At 28.1% G+C, this 18,434-nt stretch overlaps 5 protein-coding genes across 10 annotated transcripts; 2 read left to right on the forward strand and 3 right to left on the reverse strand.

Moving 5' to 3' along the window:
- Positions 1-34: 34 nt before the first annotated feature.
- Positions 35-1,606, forward strand: LOC126915594 (uncharacterized). Its single transcript, XM_050720416.1, has 5 exons — positions 35-391; positions 553-698; positions 875-1,031; positions 1,166-1,285; positions 1,362-1,606. Exons 1-5 carry the CDS (start codon positions 106-108, stop codon positions 1,511-1,513), a joined length of 861 nt encoding a protein of 286 aa, XP_050576373.1. The 5' UTR covers positions 35-105; the 3' UTR covers positions 1,514-1,606.
- Positions 1,607-1,724: 118 nt separating this feature from the next.
- On the forward strand, positions 1,725-4,531 carry LOC126915577 (bifunctional coenzyme A synthase). The gene is made up of 5 exons (XM_050720361.1): positions 1,725-2,715; positions 2,873-3,216; positions 3,273-3,527; positions 3,614-3,796; positions 3,898-4,531. Exons 1-5 carry the CDS (start codon positions 2,121-2,123, stop codon positions 4,099-4,101), a joined length of 1,581 nt encoding a protein of 526 aa, XP_050576318.1. The 5' UTR covers positions 1,725-2,120; the 3' UTR covers positions 4,102-4,531.
- Positions 4,518-5,647, reverse strand: LOC126915602 (intraflagellar transport protein 22 homolog). 2 transcript variants are annotated; one of them, XM_050720439.1, is made up of 4 exons: positions 5,498-5,647; positions 5,133-5,302; positions 4,861-5,051; positions 4,518-4,766 (listed from the first exon to the last, which is right to left on the reverse strand). In XM_050720439.1, the coding sequence occupies exons 1-4, from the start codon at positions 5,603-5,605 to the stop codon at positions 4,597-4,599; spliced, it is 639 nt and encodes a 212-aa protein (XP_050576396.1). In that variant the 5' UTR covers positions 5,606-5,647; the 3' UTR covers positions 4,518-4,596. The 2 variants fall into 2 exon arrangements, with proteins under 2 accessions (XP_050576396.1, XP_050576387.1); XM_050720430.1 differs by having other exon boundaries at positions 4,861-5,060.
- A 107-nt stretch (positions 5,648-5,754) lies between these two features.
- LOC126915582 (uncharacterized) lies at positions 5,755-14,418 on the reverse strand. Of its 4 annotated transcripts, none has more exons than XM_050720384.1 (6): positions 13,715-14,418; positions 12,619-12,665; positions 10,067-10,601; positions 9,562-9,731; positions 8,898-9,456; positions 5,755-8,746 (listed from the first exon to the last, which is right to left on the reverse strand). In XM_050720384.1, exons 1-6 carry the CDS (start codon positions 13,752-13,754, stop codon positions 8,634-8,636), a joined length of 1,464 nt encoding a protein of 487 aa, XP_050576341.1. In that variant the 5' UTR covers positions 13,755-14,418; the 3' UTR covers positions 5,755-8,633. The 4 variants fall into 4 exon arrangements, with proteins under 4 accessions (XP_050576341.1, XP_050576330.1, XP_050576350.1 ...); XM_050720373.1 differs by having other exon boundaries at positions 10,067-10,703; positions 13,715-14,417; XM_050720393.1 differs by having other exon boundaries at positions 10,067-11,373; positions 13,715-14,415.
- A 740-nt stretch (positions 14,419-15,158) lies between these two features.
- Positions 15,159-18,337, reverse strand: LOC126915566 (WW domain-binding protein 11). 2 transcript variants are annotated; one of them, XM_050720341.1, is made up of 8 exons: positions 18,010-18,337; positions 17,798-17,923; positions 17,609-17,702; positions 16,942-17,071; positions 16,713-16,884; positions 16,376-16,629; positions 15,750-16,290; positions 15,159-15,664 (listed from the first exon to the last, which is right to left on the reverse strand). In XM_050720341.1, exons 1-8 carry the CDS (start codon positions 18,071-18,073, stop codon positions 15,222-15,224), a joined length of 1,824 nt encoding a protein of 607 aa, XP_050576298.1. In that variant the 5' UTR covers positions 18,074-18,337; the 3' UTR covers positions 15,159-15,221. The 2 variants fall into 2 exon arrangements, with proteins under 2 accessions (XP_050576298.1, XP_050576308.1); XM_050720351.1 differs by lacking the exon at positions 16,942-17,071 and having other exon boundaries at positions 17,605-17,702; positions 18,010-18,333.
- Positions 18,338-18,434: the final 97 nt, after the last annotated feature.

The following is an 18,434-nucleotide window of genomic DNA, read 5'->3' on the forward strand; positions in this document are numbered from 1 at the left end:
TACCCCTTAGACTTTAGACAATCACTTCCGGAGTGTCGACTACTTATTGAAAGAGGACATCCTGCATCATTGCTCGCTTATTCTGATTGGTTATTCAGAGCAGTTATGGGGAAATGTTTGCCACATGTAGATTCCTATCTGCTGTTCTTGTTCCTAAATCGTACGATTAAAAGGGGTTTCTCGATTCGAATATTGACACGAAACACAAGTGAAATTGGAAATAATTTAAAAGAAACAGAAACTATGAGCCTCATATTAAAATATAACGAATCATTTTACGATATCTTACTTAAATATTTTACAACGTTAAGTGAAATTACAAACATTTTTAAATTTATTGCCACTATTGGATTTATCGTAGTTGTTTCTTTTATACTCAATTACATTCACGGTACATACATTTTGAAATTTCAAACTTCTGATAGCTAATAATTGCATGTAAATTAAAATCTTAATAATTCAGACCTTTTTATATATTATATTCAGCTCTGTATATAGATTATAGGTAAAAAGAATGTTTTTAATATATTAAATTTTGCGTTTGAATTGCAGATTATCGTTCTAAAAGAATCACGAATGAATCGAAATACAACTTATTAGAATTACAAAAGTTTAACACGTATAATCAAGTAATTGCCAGACATCAAAGTATTATCAGTCATAAAGAAATGTTAAATGCTTTGGAATATGCGACTGATGTAAATTGCTTACCTATTAAATATCGTTATATAATATGAATTATACTATAAAATATTAGATATAAAATTCTGTATTAAAAATATTTCTAAACTTATTTATTCAGTTCTTATTATTAACTTTATTTTATGATGTGTCATATTATAAAATATATACAATTATATGTATTATTTCTTAGAAATGTTATGAAAAATTTTATGCGTTAAAATGCATTGATATAATAGTAAATTGTCCACAATTGGTAAATGTAAAATCTCTACCTTATGGTTTAACACCATTCCACCGTGTCTGTTTCCAAGGTCATAAATGTTTAATTGCTTTTATGTTAGCAAAGGGTATGTATAAAATAGAATAATAACACAAAACAAAATTACACATAATTATATATATTTATTACACAAAATTATACATGATATAATTAAATATTATAATACATGTAGGTCTCTTTCATTTCTAAATTTGCATATAGGTGCTGACCCTTCCCTTGTCACAACAACAGGAGAGAATGCTTTATGTATGGCTATTTATTATTTTCTTAATAATCCAGTGGACGATGACTTTTCTTGTCTTGAAATGATTGCAAAAACTGGTTAGTTATTACGAAAACTTAATTTATTTTAGCAACATATTTGGTATTTTAAACATAATATTTTCTACTTTTATAGGATGTGGATTTGGCTTTGAAGACAAATGGTACAATAACTTATTAGAAATGGCATTTAATAATAATCATATAAAATTAGTACAATGGTTAATTTTACATCACAAACTCTCCTCACACAAGTCCTTGCGTTGTTTTTCTACACCACCAATATGAAGGAATTATAAATGTAATTAAATATTATGTATATATATATTAATCATTATTTTTACTCATTTATGTATATGATATATAAAATGTAAGTTATGATATGATATGATATAAATTACAAATATAAGTTAAAATATAGGTTATGAATAAAAAATGCAATATTTTGATTAATATCTGTTAATGTTAATTAATTACTTAATGTTTTTTCACTAGAAATTCTTATTACTTTCAAAAATTATAAATATGTACTATTATTATTTGTAACAAACCCAATAATAAACTAAAAATTGAACGACAAAATTAAAAAAACTGATAGTAACAGGTTTAACCATTTGTAATTAGGTGTATATACTAATACTTTATATATTATTGCGTGTATATGCGTGGCAACTATGTGAAGACAACGAATATCATAACGCAGTTATATTCTTGATGATAAGAGAATTTTTTAATATGTTACAAGTAGTCGATATGCAAAAGTTTAATATAATAAAACACGCATGAGCATAGCTCATGCCCGACAATGAGCATAGCCCATGCTCAGACAATATACGTTACATTTCAAATAAGATATCATCAAAAGATAAGGTTAAAGTTTTAGAAATTCTGTTACATGATGGCAAATACCGGTTTATTAGTTTTAACAAATCCTACAAAAGTGATGAAATTATTACCGATGATAAAAAAACACGTATTAAAAACTTTATATATCCAATATTTTCCAGAAAAGAATATATTTCTCTCTGGTAATCAAATGATTACAAATCCTCAGTGGCGAATAAGTCGTTACGCTCAAATCGTTACCGATATTTATATCAATACATCTACTATATTTTCTCCACTTGATGTTCGAGTGTTACTTACAAGTATGAAAAATCCTAATATATCAGTAATAAATACTAAAAAACCTGTGGAAATAGTTATTTTTGATAAAGCTTGTAGTAAAAGAGAAGCTGACACATTCATTCAAGATTATTTAGCAAACACTTCTATGGGTTGTAGTTTTATTAATTTTACCGATGATCTAAAATCAGGAAAGTTAGATAGTGTAACATCTTGTGTTAATGAAGAAAAAACTTACAAGAATGTAATACTTGGTGGTACATTTGATCGAATACATAATGGACATAAAATATTGTTAAGTGAAGCTGCATTGCGTTGTACAGAGAAACTTACAGTTGGTGTAACTGATACAAATATGTTGTCTGGTAAGAATATACAGATAAATGTAAATTGTAAGAAATGTAATTTATATATTACTGATTAATAAATTATTACAGAATCTCATAAATGAAAAGTTTTTTTATAAATTAAATCTTGCATAATCCTTAATATTTTAACTAATTTATTGAATTAAATTTTCAGCAAAATTATTGTGGGAACTGATAGAACCTTGCTCTATAAGAATTTTAAATCTCAAAGACTTTCTAGAAGACATAGATCCAACTATAACATATGAAGTTATGGCCATAAATGATATGTACGGACCAACTAAATATGATTCAACATTTGAGATGTTAGTAGTTAGCGAAGAAACAAAACGTGGTGGAGATAAAGTGAATGAAATGCGTGAGAAAAATAATTTAAACAAATTAGACATTCATGTTGTGAAATTAATAAATGATGAGAATCATAAAAAACATGAAGAAAGTAAAGTCAGTTCTAGTAATCAAAGAATACGATTATTGGGAACGAAATTTAAAGCTCCTGTATGTATTATACTAAATTGTATTATACAAAGATTTTAATCGTATTAACTTTTTAGGAAATAGGGAATAAGCCTTTAAAACCTTATATTATTGGCCTGACTGGTGGTATAGCAAGTGGAAAATCATCTGTAGCTGAGAAACTACAAAAATTGGGTGCCGCACTTGTCAATTGTGATAAAATAGCACATGATTTATATTTACCTGGTAAAAAGTGTTTTGATATGATAGTTGAAAATTTTGGTCCCACTATTTTGAAACCTGATGGATCTATTGACAGAAGAGCACTTGGAAATATAGTATTTAATGATCAAGTAAGTTTTTATTTATTTCATATTATTACTAGTACCTAATATCGATATTTTTGGGCTTATATTTAAAAATATAAATCTATTTATAGACTCAATTAAGCAAGCTAAATAAGATCGTTTGGCCCATAATTTTAGAAGAAGCAAAGAAACAAATATATGATTTCAACACAAAAGGATTTGATGTAATTGTAATGGAAGCTGCTGTTTTAATTCAAGCTAAATGGCAACATGAATGTCATGAAATCTGGACATGCATTATTCCACAAGAAGAGGTGAACTTTTAATTTATAGATTAAATTTTATAGATTAATATTTCATGTTAGAGTACCTTTTGTTAATCAAATTTAGAACTTCTTTGTTCTTCTATTCATAGGCTATACGACGAATAGTAGAAAGAAACGGATTAACCGAAGCTGATGCAAAAGTAAGAATTCAAGCTCAACCAAGTAATGTAGAACAAATCAAAGAAGCAAATGTTGTAATATGTAGTTTATGGAGTCATAACATTACCGAAGAACAAGTGCAGAGGGCATGGAACGAATCAATGACATTTTTAACCAATCAAGCAAAAAGTTAACAGAAATTATGTTAGTATAAAATCGCAAATATCTATTAAAGTCCTTATTATTTGTTTGTATAAAATATAATTCTTAATAAGTTGTGCTAATTCTAAATTATATTTGAGTAAATTTGAAACATAGTTTTTCCCATATTAATTGAAATCATTAATATGTCTTTAATCATAAAAAATATTTGTATGAGAGAATAAGATTAGTTTTAAGAAATAAAAATTTGGGGAGAGGAAGTATAATTATATTATTACAATGTGTACATATCGCGCAAACAAAATAATATTATATAATAAATCTATACTTTTATAAACAATACATAATATTTACGTGTAAGTATACTATAATTATAATGCACGGAATGTGAAGGTACATAAATATTTTGTAAAAAGATAATAATTGATTTTCTTGCAATAAAATGTTCATGTTAAAAATAAATTTTTGAATATAATTCCTAAAAACAGATGATAAAAATTTATTATGCCATATAATATTGAATAATATTATTTTGCAAACAATATGTTTTCATTTAAAATATTTTTATCTCCTTGATTTGTATAATGATGCATTTTATTAAGTATTGTACTTATGAATGATGCAAAATCTGCTTTTAACTTACTTCCACCACTTTCTATATTACATTTAACATGGGATACTTTCATAAATGTTGAAGCTGTTTATATAAAATAGAAAATTATAATAAAATAAAAATATATAATTTTTTGTGAATATTACGATTATTAATATTATAAGTCATAGGTACTCACAAATAATTTTTGATATTTCTGGATTTCTTTTTTCTGGGTCATAACAGAAAATTGCACATCTATCTGGATCTAATTTTGTTTGATCAATAAAATAATCATATAGTTGTTGAATTTCTTTCAAACATTCATTTGATTTTTCATTATATACAAGTATAACACCATGCACATCTTTTCTTATAGCTGGCCAACAACTTTCAAATCTGAAATATTTTTACAGCACATCATATATATTATATTATTTTTTAAATAAATAAAGTACTGTTTATATATACTTATAATCTCCACTACAGTCCCATAATTCAACATCTTTTGCGATATGCTTATTATTCACATTTATGTTTTGTACTTCGAATTCTAATATTCGAACACCTTTAGTTGGATGATAATCATAGGGTATTTCCGTAGCATCGGCAAGAAAATTAGATATCGTTGTTTTACCACTCTAAAAAATATTTTTTAAATAATTGAAATTTTAGAATTAACTCAATTTGTATTTTTGTATACATTATAGATATACATATTGATTACAAATTCTATTTAATACTACTTTTACATATAGTATGTGAAACAACCAATGCAATAAATTCGTGCATAATAAAACAGTAATCACATAAAGATTATACAACCGAAATATTACCCTAATAGGTCCTATAACAATTATCTTTAGTGGTTGCATATTGTATGTGTACTTTAATTTTGTGCAGACACTGTACTTGAACTTAAGTGTTTGGAAAATTGTCGCCATAACAACTACTTATATTTATAAACTCTATAATTTAATCAGCTTTCTAATAACAAATAAAACATTTATATTTAAATATAAAAATTTATATTTCGTTGAAAATGGAAGAGAATTTGTATTTTAATGCGTAACAAATATTGACAAACATAAAATTTATTTATACATGTCAATTTATTATGATACATAAATATATCATTTGAATACAATACAATGAGAAACATTAGATACAAAATAAGGATATATTACATATTAACCGTTTTAGTGCCAAGGGTTTTTAAAAATCTGTATCAGATTGTGCCATGCAGCGCGATAGCGCTTCGAATTGACGATCGTGACTAAACATCGCGACACAGTTCACCACAGTACGTGAACAGCGCGTAGCGCTAAAACGGTTAAAATACAATTTTCTTAAAGAAAACAGATTTTCTGGAAAAATGCAATTTGAATTACACTTTCTTGTTAATCATATATTTACAAACACCTTTACATTATTATCATGACTATTATCAGTAAAATTCTTAAGTAGAATTTGATTACACATGAACTATTAATAAAAAATTACATAGTTATGTAATACAAAAATGTGAAAGTAAAAGCAAAATAAAATAATAATGTAATTTGATCAAATTACATAATAAAAGAAATTTATTGATAATTCTAATAAATTCTACTTGCTATGCAAAGTATATAAGAAAGAATATTTCTACAAATCTCGTATTTTCGTTATTGTAAACGAAGAGACTGAAGAAATGGATTGTATTCCAGAGCCTTCCATCAGAGGCGACGCGCAAGCCGACTTCGGGAGGAAAAAAGCATGAATCACGTGACAGAAGGAATTATCTAAAAAGAGAAGGTGCTTTTGCTATCTTTATCCATTTAAAATCTGCATTTAATAACGTGTTTAGGGAACAATTGTAGATAATAATGAAAGGAAAAGAATTAAGAAAGATTTGGTAAAAAGAATAAAAGAAATATATGAAATAATAGACGAGAAATACAGCCAAAGTAAAAAGCGGTCGCAAAAGGGAGAGTGTTAGGGGTACTGTCTCTTGAGCACGATGTTGTTTGTGATTTAATATCGTTTATGAAAGAAGAATCGAAGAAGGGACAAGTAGGAAGACTTGTAACTCGTAATAAGAAAAAACAATTTTGATCATTGGATTATGCCAATGGAATGAAAAACAGTTGAAGGAGTAATAGTTTTCAAATATTGCAGATATTTTTAGTAAAAATGAGAAAATATAAAATAGCTGACAGAATTGATAAAGAAGGGTAACTGAACACTTAGCCAACCGAATAAGGAGATCTCCCCTCTGTAAAGTACATTGCTGCGTAACGGAACGGGATCTCCCTTTCTGATTTTTGCAACGCGTTTCCTTTTTTTTTTATTATCAGTTATTGTTTACCTGGAATTGTTCCCAATTAATTGCACTTTTTCTGCTTTTATAAAGTACAGTATATAATAAAATACACCAACTTAGTGGTGTAAAAATTAATTAAAAAATTACGCTATCAGTTATGACTAAATAAAATTATAATCGAACGATACCACATTGTAAAAGAATATTAAAATACATTATGAATTTTTAACTTCACGTTCAAGTCATGTTATTTATCTTTAGTTATCTTTAATGTTTTTAATTTTATCTATATTTTCTTATGCTTTTAATATATACTTATAATTTGATGTTTCGTATAAACAATATGTGAAATCGTTAAATAAAATCATTACCGCAAAATATAATTGACCATTTAAATAATTTTTAGACTTCTTTACTTTTTAAATAACAAATATTAGTCCTCGATACTTGGAAAAATGTGCGGTGGACAGCGTATAGGTTGGCTTGTCCGAGCGAGGCTAAGTGTTAACAGTAGGATAAGGCTAAGGAATTGGAGAAAAACTGTTCTTGAATTGTTCTTGAATGATTATATGGAAAGAATAAGTTTATTAGATAATTTAATAAAGAGTGTAATACCATATGGAGCAAAAAATTGAGGATAGAAGGAAAGAGATGAATTAAGAAGAATACAATTAATACCTAAAGTGAACTTTGGGATTAGACGGGCGGATTACATAACATTAGAAGGGATCAAAAATTAAAAGATGAAAGTATGTTTGGGTTTTAAAACCATCAAATATGAAATAAAGGCAGAAGAGGTAACAAGAAGAACTTTAGCCAAGGAAGTATTAAAAGAGAAAAAGAAGGAAACAAAAACTTCCAAATGTCAAAATAAGTAAAGAGAGATACTTAAGAAGATTTGAATATAGTCAGGAAAGATTGGAGTATTTAAGTACAAACAAGAAAAAATGCATTCTTAGAAAATGTATGAGAATGTATAACTTCAAGAAGAATTGTTCTTAAATTTAGTAGGATAATAAATTCTAAATTTGACTGTAGATATAAAGATTTGAAAATAGATGGAATACCAAAGCACTTAGGTTAATAAAGGGATTAAAGGAACCCAATAAGATTGATACTTAGAATGAGATGCGGAAATTTGGAAGAATAAAATACGTAGGTTTTGATATGATGAGAAACATAGAATATATATGGGCGGCGGTTGAAAGAAGGGAAGATTTGAGATCTTAACCCAATAGAAGTTCAAAAGAACAGGATAGAGAATAGAGAATAGAGAAAGGAAGAAAAGAATAGAGATATATGAAGACAAGAGTAAGAAAGTGCAACGGAGCAAGATAATAGAAAATAGTCTTAGACTTAGTTCAACTTTTTGTTTAGTTGAATTTTAGTTCTGTAAGTCAAACAACTAAGGCCGTTTTCAAGGCCGTTGGATCGAAAAATAAGATATACTAAAAATAATGTATAAATGAATTCTACATGTTTATATATTTAAACATTTTTCCTCATTGCAATTCTCGAATTTTTCGAATGTCTTTTGTAATATGCTACAATTCACGCAATATATGAATTAAAGCAATCAAAGTAAAATGAGTAATAGTATGAATAATACTATAATGAAATAGTATTATATCATAATATATTACAAAAATTAATGATGTTTGTATGATGTTTTAAATTATTGGTTGGTCCATTACTGATGAAGCTTCATCTGGATAATTTAAACCATACAAAGTAAAGAGTGCAGATTTTGCTGCTATTTTCTTGGCATCCTTTTTGTTCTTTGCTGTAACATACATTTATTTTTAATCCAACATAAAAGAAACATATAAAATAAAATCATTAATTTGCAATTTGCTATAATATGTAACACATTTTTTATATTGATGTATGAAATAAAGATATAAATGCTTAAACTAAAATAGAAATCACATTACCTGTTCCTGAATACTCAATACCATCAATATCAACAGCAAGAGTAAACATTGTATTTGGTGGATTACCAATTCGATTAAGTTCTACATACGTTAAACCTGGTCTCATTTGATTTAATAACATTACAGGGTGTATGTTTACTGCATTAAGTGGAAGTTCTTTCTGAACTGGAGTTTTTTGAACATGAGAAATCTCTCTTTTAATTCCTTTAACAGGTGACGGTAATCCTGGTCTTGGAACTGGAACTGATGTTCCTTGATTATGCCATTCAAGGAAAAGTTTATACAATGCAAAACTAGCCAAAGAGCTCCATGGAATTTCATCACTTTCATCAACAGTAGTATCCATTGATGTTACACCTTCTTCATTATTTTCCTCTTTTAGTATAATAGATGAATCCATAGATTGAACTGATTGTCCATCTGATTCAGCATCAATACGTGCTTTCATAGATGCTGCCGTCATTTTTTCAAGTAATAATGCTTTCAATGCATTTTCAGCAGCATTTTGACGAGCAAGTGGTTTAGATAATCCTTGTCCAACATAAGTTTTACCATCAAGCTATTTTTAATAAAAAAAATTATTTTAGGATTTTAGTATTTATAATGTATAAACACAGATAAATGAGTGCGTGCGTGCGTGCGTACACTAAATTATTCTAAATACCTCTGCATGAACGAGATACAAGGAGTTTGGCATAGGTCCTTGAGTTTCAGGAAATGTGAACTGGACTCCAGGTTTCATTTCATTTAGTACCATAATTGCATTCTTGGGTTGCAATGTCTTTCGTAGACGTTGATTCAAACGAAGTCGTTTCAGTCTTTTATTTATTCTAACTGAAGGTATAAACTTTATGTAATTTATTAAACAAGAGTATATTTTATTAATTTTTTCCATATATATATATCAGTATATCAATATTCACAATGATTATAAATATGCAATAGCTCAATAGTAATCTATTAGAGCACATAGCAATAGTTTCAATCTTCAAATTTGCGCAGTGGATTATCATCATTATGTATATGTTTCTATATTTAAATAATTTATACAATATAAATTTCAAAATTATTTCAAATGTAGTTAAAAAGTACGTTTTAAATAAACTTATAAAAAAAAAAAAAAAAACAGGACTAAAAACTGCTTCTTAATGATTATTTTAAATACTTACATCCAGATGCTTTACGCCTCCATCTTTGATGTTGTTCTTCTATTTTATTATCTGTATCTTCAGGCACTTGATTTTCATTCTTTACTTCAGATGTGCTATTACTTGTTGGAGGTATTGGATTAGAGTTAGTTGTTAAGGGAGATGTTGGAGTAGGAACTAATGGTTGAGAAGATGAAACAGGATTATTTTGCATAGCAATTGCACTTTGTTGCTGATTATAGAGAGGTAGTTTTAAAATTGGTTTCAACCGGAGTATTTGAGGTTGAAATTGTGATTGTGATTGTGTTTGAGGCTGTGGCTGAGATTGTTGTTGGGACTGTGATTGAGGCTGTGGTTGAGCTTGGCTTTGAGGAGAATTGGCAATAGATTGTTGTGGTTGTTTAATTTGCTGTGGCAATTGTTGTTGCTGTTGTTGTGGTTTCCCTTGTAGATTCTTTACTGCTACTTGTTGCATTTGTGGTTGCTGAGATTTACTATGTTGCAAATTCCTTGCTGCTACCTGTTGCATTTGTGGTTGTTGTTGCTGCTGCTGCTGCTGTGGTTTAAATGGTTGTGCATTTTGTGAACTTCCTTGTTTGTAATTACTTTGTTGATTTGGAAGAGGTTGTGTTGCTTGAAAACTGGCTTGCTGATTGTACTGCAAAACATAGGGTGGGTCGCCGCTACACAAGGAACCTGTACGGTTGTGCTATCCCACCAAGGTCTAGCATCGCATATGCATTTGAAAGCAGTCTAATGCTACTCCCATAACTCATACCAGCCAAATTATTTCTGTGGCCTATATTTCCTTATGTATAACTGAACTGAGTTTACATAAAATAGAAAATAGAAAAAAGGAGAGTAAAAGGAGAGTAAGAAGAAGAATAAAGATTTTCAAGCCTAAGTAAAAGTTTCATTACTATATGCTTTATATCAATAATAAATATAATTTTGTAATATGTTGTGTATGAAATTTGCTCATGTTTATGAAAACAAACACTTAAGCTAATTGTGAAATAAAATTTAATAAATAATGGAGATTTAAAAGAACAGAAAACTTACATGTGCCATTTTTATATTTTGTAACTATTAAATCATAATATTTCAGAGAAATCTACATATGTAGTACCAAGACAAGTTTATTTTTAGTTTGTACCTAAAGCATAATTACTAAAAGTGACAAACAGTTTAGCCTAAAATGTTACGTAAACATCAGTTCAGTATGTTATTAAAAATATGGCCTATGGCAAGCTATGCTATGGGGGTAACTGACGAACTAGCCCCTGGCTGAATAGACCTCCTCGGTATTGTTGTATAGCTACTAGTTCCTGCATTGCAGGGGAGGGGAAAGTAGGGACCACTAATTAGTACATGCAAATGGATGAAATATTGAAAACAACAAATGGAAATATTGAAAACAATAATTACACATTCTAATTATGATGAATTCAAAATATTCCATTCTCTCTCTCTCTCTCTCACACATACAATTTTTTTTCCTTTATATTAATATGACATAAAATAAAAAAATAATATGCTGTATAAATGCTGTTATATGTTATGAAAGATAATGATCTTAATAATATTTCTAAAAAAGTAGATTAGAAAAAAAGTAATTTAAAAATATTCAATTTAAAAAAGAATTTAAATTTTACATGTTAATATATATTTTTTGGATAAAAACGGGGTGATTCATTTGAATTAACCAATTTCACTCTTGTTTTTATTTTATTGTTACTTGTATTATTATTTAGATTTCATAACTCTATTCATAGTATGATTGAACAAAATTATCAGATATTGAGTATATTAAAAAGTACTAAATGTATTTATTTTAAGTATCAAAAGAATGATCAATAACGTTATACAGATATTTATTCTTATATTTATGAATCATTTTGTCATAAATTTCTAGTATATATACATCAAATGATATTAGTGAATATCATTGTATTGTATATCTAATGTAGTTTAGTATTTGTACTACATTAATATAAAAAATACTTCCATATTATTTTTATATTGGAAATATTTTTGTGTATATACATATGTATAAGTTTAAGAAATGCAAATGTGTATTTTATATTTTGTAAAAACAAAAAATACATTTTTAAATAATATTAATTTAAATTACTTAAGATATTGGATATTAGTACTTGACATCATATTTTTTCATTGTATTATGTATAAAATTAAATATATCATATTTTTAACATCTTTAGTACATTTAAGTAATTTAAATCAATAAATAAATTAAATATAATTATAGAAAAATAAAACAATTTTAAGATTTGGAATACTTAGATAACAAATATTGAGTGTATATGTGTTTTGCATCTTTTGATATATAAATTTCTAAATTACTTAAACAGATTTTATCGATTGATATAATGAAATGTGTCATTTATTTATTTACATATTACATACTATGTATGTTTTTATACTATATGTAATTATATGAATCATTTACTTGGCAAATTATTGTTTTCAAAAATATATATATACATATGCTTCTCTTATACTTTTTAAGTTAAAGTTATGCAATAAAACTATTCTTAAAATAGCAAACTTACAGTGCTTTGACCTTGATATGGCACATTTGGATTACTTTGGTTTCTCACTGGAAACATAATTAATGAAATTATTGGTATCTTCTGTTGAAAGCAATGATAATAAAATCAAGGAAAACACATTCACGGCTTTATAATAAATACAGTAAGTCTCAAAATTATTTACACATACAGAAGGTTATAGAAATATGAAAAATGAAATGATAATAAAAGGACGTTCAGCACTCTTTATTTAAAAAATATGATATTTAGTCTTTGAATTATGAATATTATATAAAGGGCAATGAAATTATTAGTATAGTTGTTGACAAGACAAAATATAACAATTCCTTGCACTTATTCAGGTTATAAAATTAATGACACACATGTAACATTCTATGAAAAACAATTAAAGTACCCAAATACTGCCTTATAAATTCAGTATAAGATATTATAACAATCAATTAATATCCAACTTGGGAAGGTGATAAAACAAAAAGGATATCTCACAAAATAAAAATTCTAATTATTATTATAAAAAATTATTAAGCTTAACATGTGTTGCTAATTTTGTGATCCTAATTAATTCTTGGAATTGTTTTGCATTATTTTTTCATAACCACAAATAATAATTTTGTTTTTTTCCATAGATTTCTTAGTTAAAAGACTAGAAAACTATATTTTTTAAATAAAAAGTGCTGAGAATATTTTTATCATCTTTTTATTTTTCGTATTCCTGTTAAGTTCCTGTATGTGCCAATAATTTCGTGACTAACTATGTATACAATTTTTACATTATTCAAGTTCAAATTAACATGTTAAACGAAAAAGTTATTTTTCATATACAAGCATATTTAAAAAAATCAAAATAAATTATAAAAATTATTTTAGAACATTATTGTTAGCATCATTAAGGAAGTATAACGTAAAATTATGTCAAAATATTCATTGTAGAACGCCATTCTTTATAAACCGGTATATAGGTATTGATTTTCTTCTACTACAGCCATTTACATACCTTCAACTATTATAAATAATGAACAAAAAAATATATCCACTACATTAAAATATCAAGGGAAACAATTACAAATTTACTGTAAAATTATTTAAAGCTACTTACTATTGGGATAGCCTTGGCTTTGTCTATTTCTTGGATACATGTTTTGAGTTCAAGTTAAATCACTTCAAATATAATTAGTTTCAGGACATAAAAATACTTTTTTACAATACATTTAACTCTGGAACGTAGGGTAGAATTAATTTTTATGAAACACTAATAATATTTAAATACTTTTACAACGTATTCACAAAACTAAGGAACGACTTCCTATCTCGTTACAGAGAAGTAGGAAACAGGGTTGCCGTAACCACTGTTGCCAGTTGCCAGGCGAATTCTCTCACGAGGGAATAATACATGGTGTCACATTAACTCCACTGCCACTCTATACTATGTCATTTATATTATGTGACATGAATTATGTTCTATGTGATGTAAATTAATTACAGTCAAATATTTTTTTAGTAAAAAGATTTGTATGGTATTTTTTTTTAAGAAAGTAAATAATAATTTACTTAATATAAGTCACATATTTTCATTGAAATTCTTTAAAAAAATACGTTGCCTAACTTAATCATAACAATGTAAAACAAAAAACAGTCGTTATTTGTCTCTTCACCTACATTTGTTGATAGTACGATTCATCACATCGCTAGTTCAGTAATTATACTACTTTCCCTTTATTCCCTTGACCTGGTAACGATGATCACGATCATATAAACAGGTCTCGATATTCACACATACTGAAGTCTAGGGAAAACCGCCTTAAAATTGAGTCACGATTAGTTATGGAAAATCAACATGGAAAGTAAGAAAGTTCTTGATTTACGCATGTGTGATACGCTATGAATGCTAAGTAAATACAGAGACGCTCTACTTATCTCTGTCTCGAAAGAACACAGACTTTGTTAATTGTCCATGTTGGTTTTTCATGATTAGACACGACTCAATTTTCGGGCAGTTTTCCCTAGCGAATGTCGAGACTTGTTTATATGATCATGCTTAACTAAAAGTTAGGAAATGACGTTTACTATTATCGGAAATAGCAAGGAAAAGTCTGTCATATTGATCATTAAGCGCATGCCTTAATAATAGTCCGCGATATCATAATTTTAATGAAAACAAATTTTTACAACATCATTGTCTACTATATTAATTCGTTAAAATTAAATAATAGAACAAATTTTCATTATGTATTGCGCAAAAAACAATTTTTTATAAATTTAAGTAGAAAAAGTACAAGTTCTTGTTGATATTGTAATATTAAATGCAAAATTTGAACAGCTTTTAATTACTAATTGTTAAAATTAATTACTAGAAAGTACAATATTCAATAAAACATCTTTTTGGTCGAAATATTTTAGCTACGCTTATGAACAAATTCAGTTCATATAAATTTACGCATAAATAAAGACACTTGAAATTCATAAATTTTAAGAACTAAAAATTAAAAAATATGCCTATATTATAATAATAATAATATATTATAGTAATAATAATCGCAATGTATTCTTCAAGATTTAATTTTTTGCTATTCAAGTCAAGTTCTATTATACACAGTATTACAAATTTAAAGTAATCCTTCCATTTCTTGCATAAACTGCATATATGCGTCATCTTTTGTTTTAGGTTGAGTAGTTCGTATTGGTTGCGTTTCTGGTATTCTTTCTGAAAGTCTTGACAAAATACTTGGTTTCTTTTTATCATCCCTTTTCACACGAAGAGAGGTAGGTAAAAATCTTGTAACATCAGCTGCTAAATTCCTAATTTGTGGTTTTGCTTCGATAGTTGTAGTGCTTTTACCATCTTTATCTTTTCGATTAATTAATTGTGGTGCAGCAGAAAGTACATTAGGTGTTTTAGGTTGTGATCCTGTTGCAGATTGTGTCTGCATTTGAGGATTTCCTATATTTGTCATATTTGATAGATTTGGCATTTGCATTTGTGGAGGAGGTATTCTTGGCATACTTGGTGGACCAGGTCTCAACATCCTTGGCATTCCTGGTGGTGGGCCTATAATCATAAACAAAGTAATGATTATCAATTTATTCATTACCTTTATATTGACAAATCATTAAATAATGCGTATTATCCTTACCAGGAGGTAATCGAAGTCCAATACGGGGCGGTGGGGGTGGCGGCATCCTTAAATGTAAAGGTGGTGGTGGAGGTCTATACATTAAAGGAGGAGGCGGTAATCCCATAGGGGGCATTGTGTGTGGTTGTGTATGTTGAGAATGAGAATGTGATGTATGTTGATTATGGTTTGATGAATGGTCTGATGCTCCTGGAGGTTCTAGATCTTCTTCTTCTGTTTTATTATTACCAGATTTATTATTAGACTTTGAATTAGATTCATTTTCTGCTTCCAATAGTGACAATCGAGCATTTAAATCTTGAGCTCGTTCAGTTTCCCGCTTTTTATGGACAACTTCCATTTCACGCATAAACTGATCAATATCTTGCCCTGCCATAGCTAACATTTTCTGTTGTAGAGTAGTTGGTTTTACTTTAGCTATGTCTCTTTCTTTTTCCTTCTCTTTGTCGCCGTCCTTATCTTTACCATCTGATTCTTGTTTATTATCTTCTTTGTCATCCGCAAATCGAATTGTTCTCGATTTTGGTACTGGTTCTTTAGTCTATAAATAATTTCATGATTACATAATATTCATATTTCTAAAGTAATAATGTATTAACTGATTTTGAACAAATTTAAATACTAACCTTCTCAGACGTATCTTCATCCTCACTTGATAGATCAGCAGGTGGAAAAGGTGGGACACCGGGTGATTCTTTATTAGGTGCTAGTGTAGGTATAGAAGGGGATGTTGCATATGCACTTGTTTTCTTTAAAATACTTGGTGGTATTGGTATGTTCATAAGGGGATGATGCTGTGGTATGTAATGTGGATGAGGCGGATACATATGTGCTGGTGGTTGTGGCATATCCGGTAAAGGTATTTGTGAAGTTAAAGAACCTAAAACAGAAATAAGATATGTACATGAAATGAATGAAATTGTAAATAATACCATAATAATAAACACCAGAATAAGTAAATACCTGAGTACATTCGAGATATGTCATTAGCAGCTGATGGTAATGGAATTTCATCAACTTGTACTTGTTGTGCATGTCTTACAGCTTCAAAATAAGAAACAAGATCTATTCTTCTACGTTCATATTGTATCAATTGTTCTTTTAACTCTGCCCACTTTTCCTGATCATCCTTTGCCTATAAAGAAACAAAAATAAATATGTAAGTAATATTTTACAATATGTTAACTATCACCATTGATTTAACACGTTCGTCGCCCAGCGTGATTCGGCTAAGTTTCCTGCGGAGCTCAAATCCGATTGCCGGTACGCAGAACGTAAATAGTGCGACAAGCGGGAATTCATTGATTATCGCCTTCGATTCATTGTAAAGAAAAGATTATTTAATTCTGAAATGGAGAAAGCGATAAGCTTTCCAGCTAAAGTATTCCAAGGGATCTCATGGCAGATATCTCAGATCTTTCATTTAGTCGAGAAGCATACTTGTGAGACGTACATCAGTGATTTTTGCATCCTCAAAATGTTCAGTAAACAGTGTGAAAATATATTTGAAAGTAAGGAGAGTAGTGATGACGGAGTCTACAATTATTGTTCGAAGTGCCCAAAATCACCCCAAATGTGTTTGGAATGCTTTAACAAATACCATGTGATATAGAATAATATATTATCCAGAATATAAATTAATAAAAAGTATGGTATAATGTGATTTTAATATTTTTATGTTGTATATCCTATATATAATATCGTATATTTAATTAACTCGAACAAGAAGGGAGTCGCCATACCTTGGTGACTGGGCCCCACGGAAGTATACCCGTCACATAGATATGTGCGACATGGCGATGAACGTGTTAATCATACCAATAATTTTTAAAGAAAATTTACAAAAAGTACTTACATACATTTTTAAGACACGATCTAAGGTTTCCTTCAATTTCTTTCGTTTGTCTTTCAATACTTTCTCATTAAGTGGCGGTGGCTGCATGACATTATATTCTAAAAATTGAAAATTGAAAACAATTATATTATTATTATAGTATTATAAAATTAATAATGTTAACTATTCATAAACTATCAAATATTTTACTAACCCATTTGATCTATTTTTTCCATTTCTTCAATAATCTGAGCAGGATCTTTGCCCTTTAAAACAGCAGCACGTACTAACTGTCTTTGTTTTTTATTTTTCTTTAATTCTTTTTTACGCGCCTCCTTACCTGTAACAAATTTGTAAGTAATAAGTTATAATAATTAGTAAATTTATGACTTTTAAGTAAATTGCTTTGTTATATTATCTACTTACGTGCTTGATCAGTAGGATTCATATATTTCCCACTTTTTGTGGTATTTATTGAACGGCGACCCATGTTCTTTCACTTAAGAAAACTGCTTAAGATGTAAATTTATATTGTATTTTCACAATTTTTATATTAAATAAATTAATATTTATATTTATCGTAACTATAAGGTCGCCATTCATGCTGTACGTAGACTGTATACTGAATATATCCGTAGTTTGTCCAACAAAATGGAGCAGTAAATGTAAACATGTGTGTACGTCCACTATCGAACACTGCATGAACTAGCTAGCTGGTGCCAAATTCAAATTGTAAACTAGCGTAGCCGAAGTAATGAACAGAGAAAATTTATCTATGTAAATATTGATTAATTGTCAAATTATCTATCAGTGATAATTATAATCATTTTCTAATTTACATATTTATCTAA

The sequence above is a fragment of the Bombus affinis genome, chromosome 1, assembly GCF_024516045.1.
Source record: "Bombus affinis isolate iyBomAffi1 chromosome 1, iyBomAffi1.2, whole genome shotgun sequence".
NCBI lineage: Eukaryota > Metazoa > Arthropoda > Insecta > Hymenoptera > Apidae > Bombus > Bombus affinis.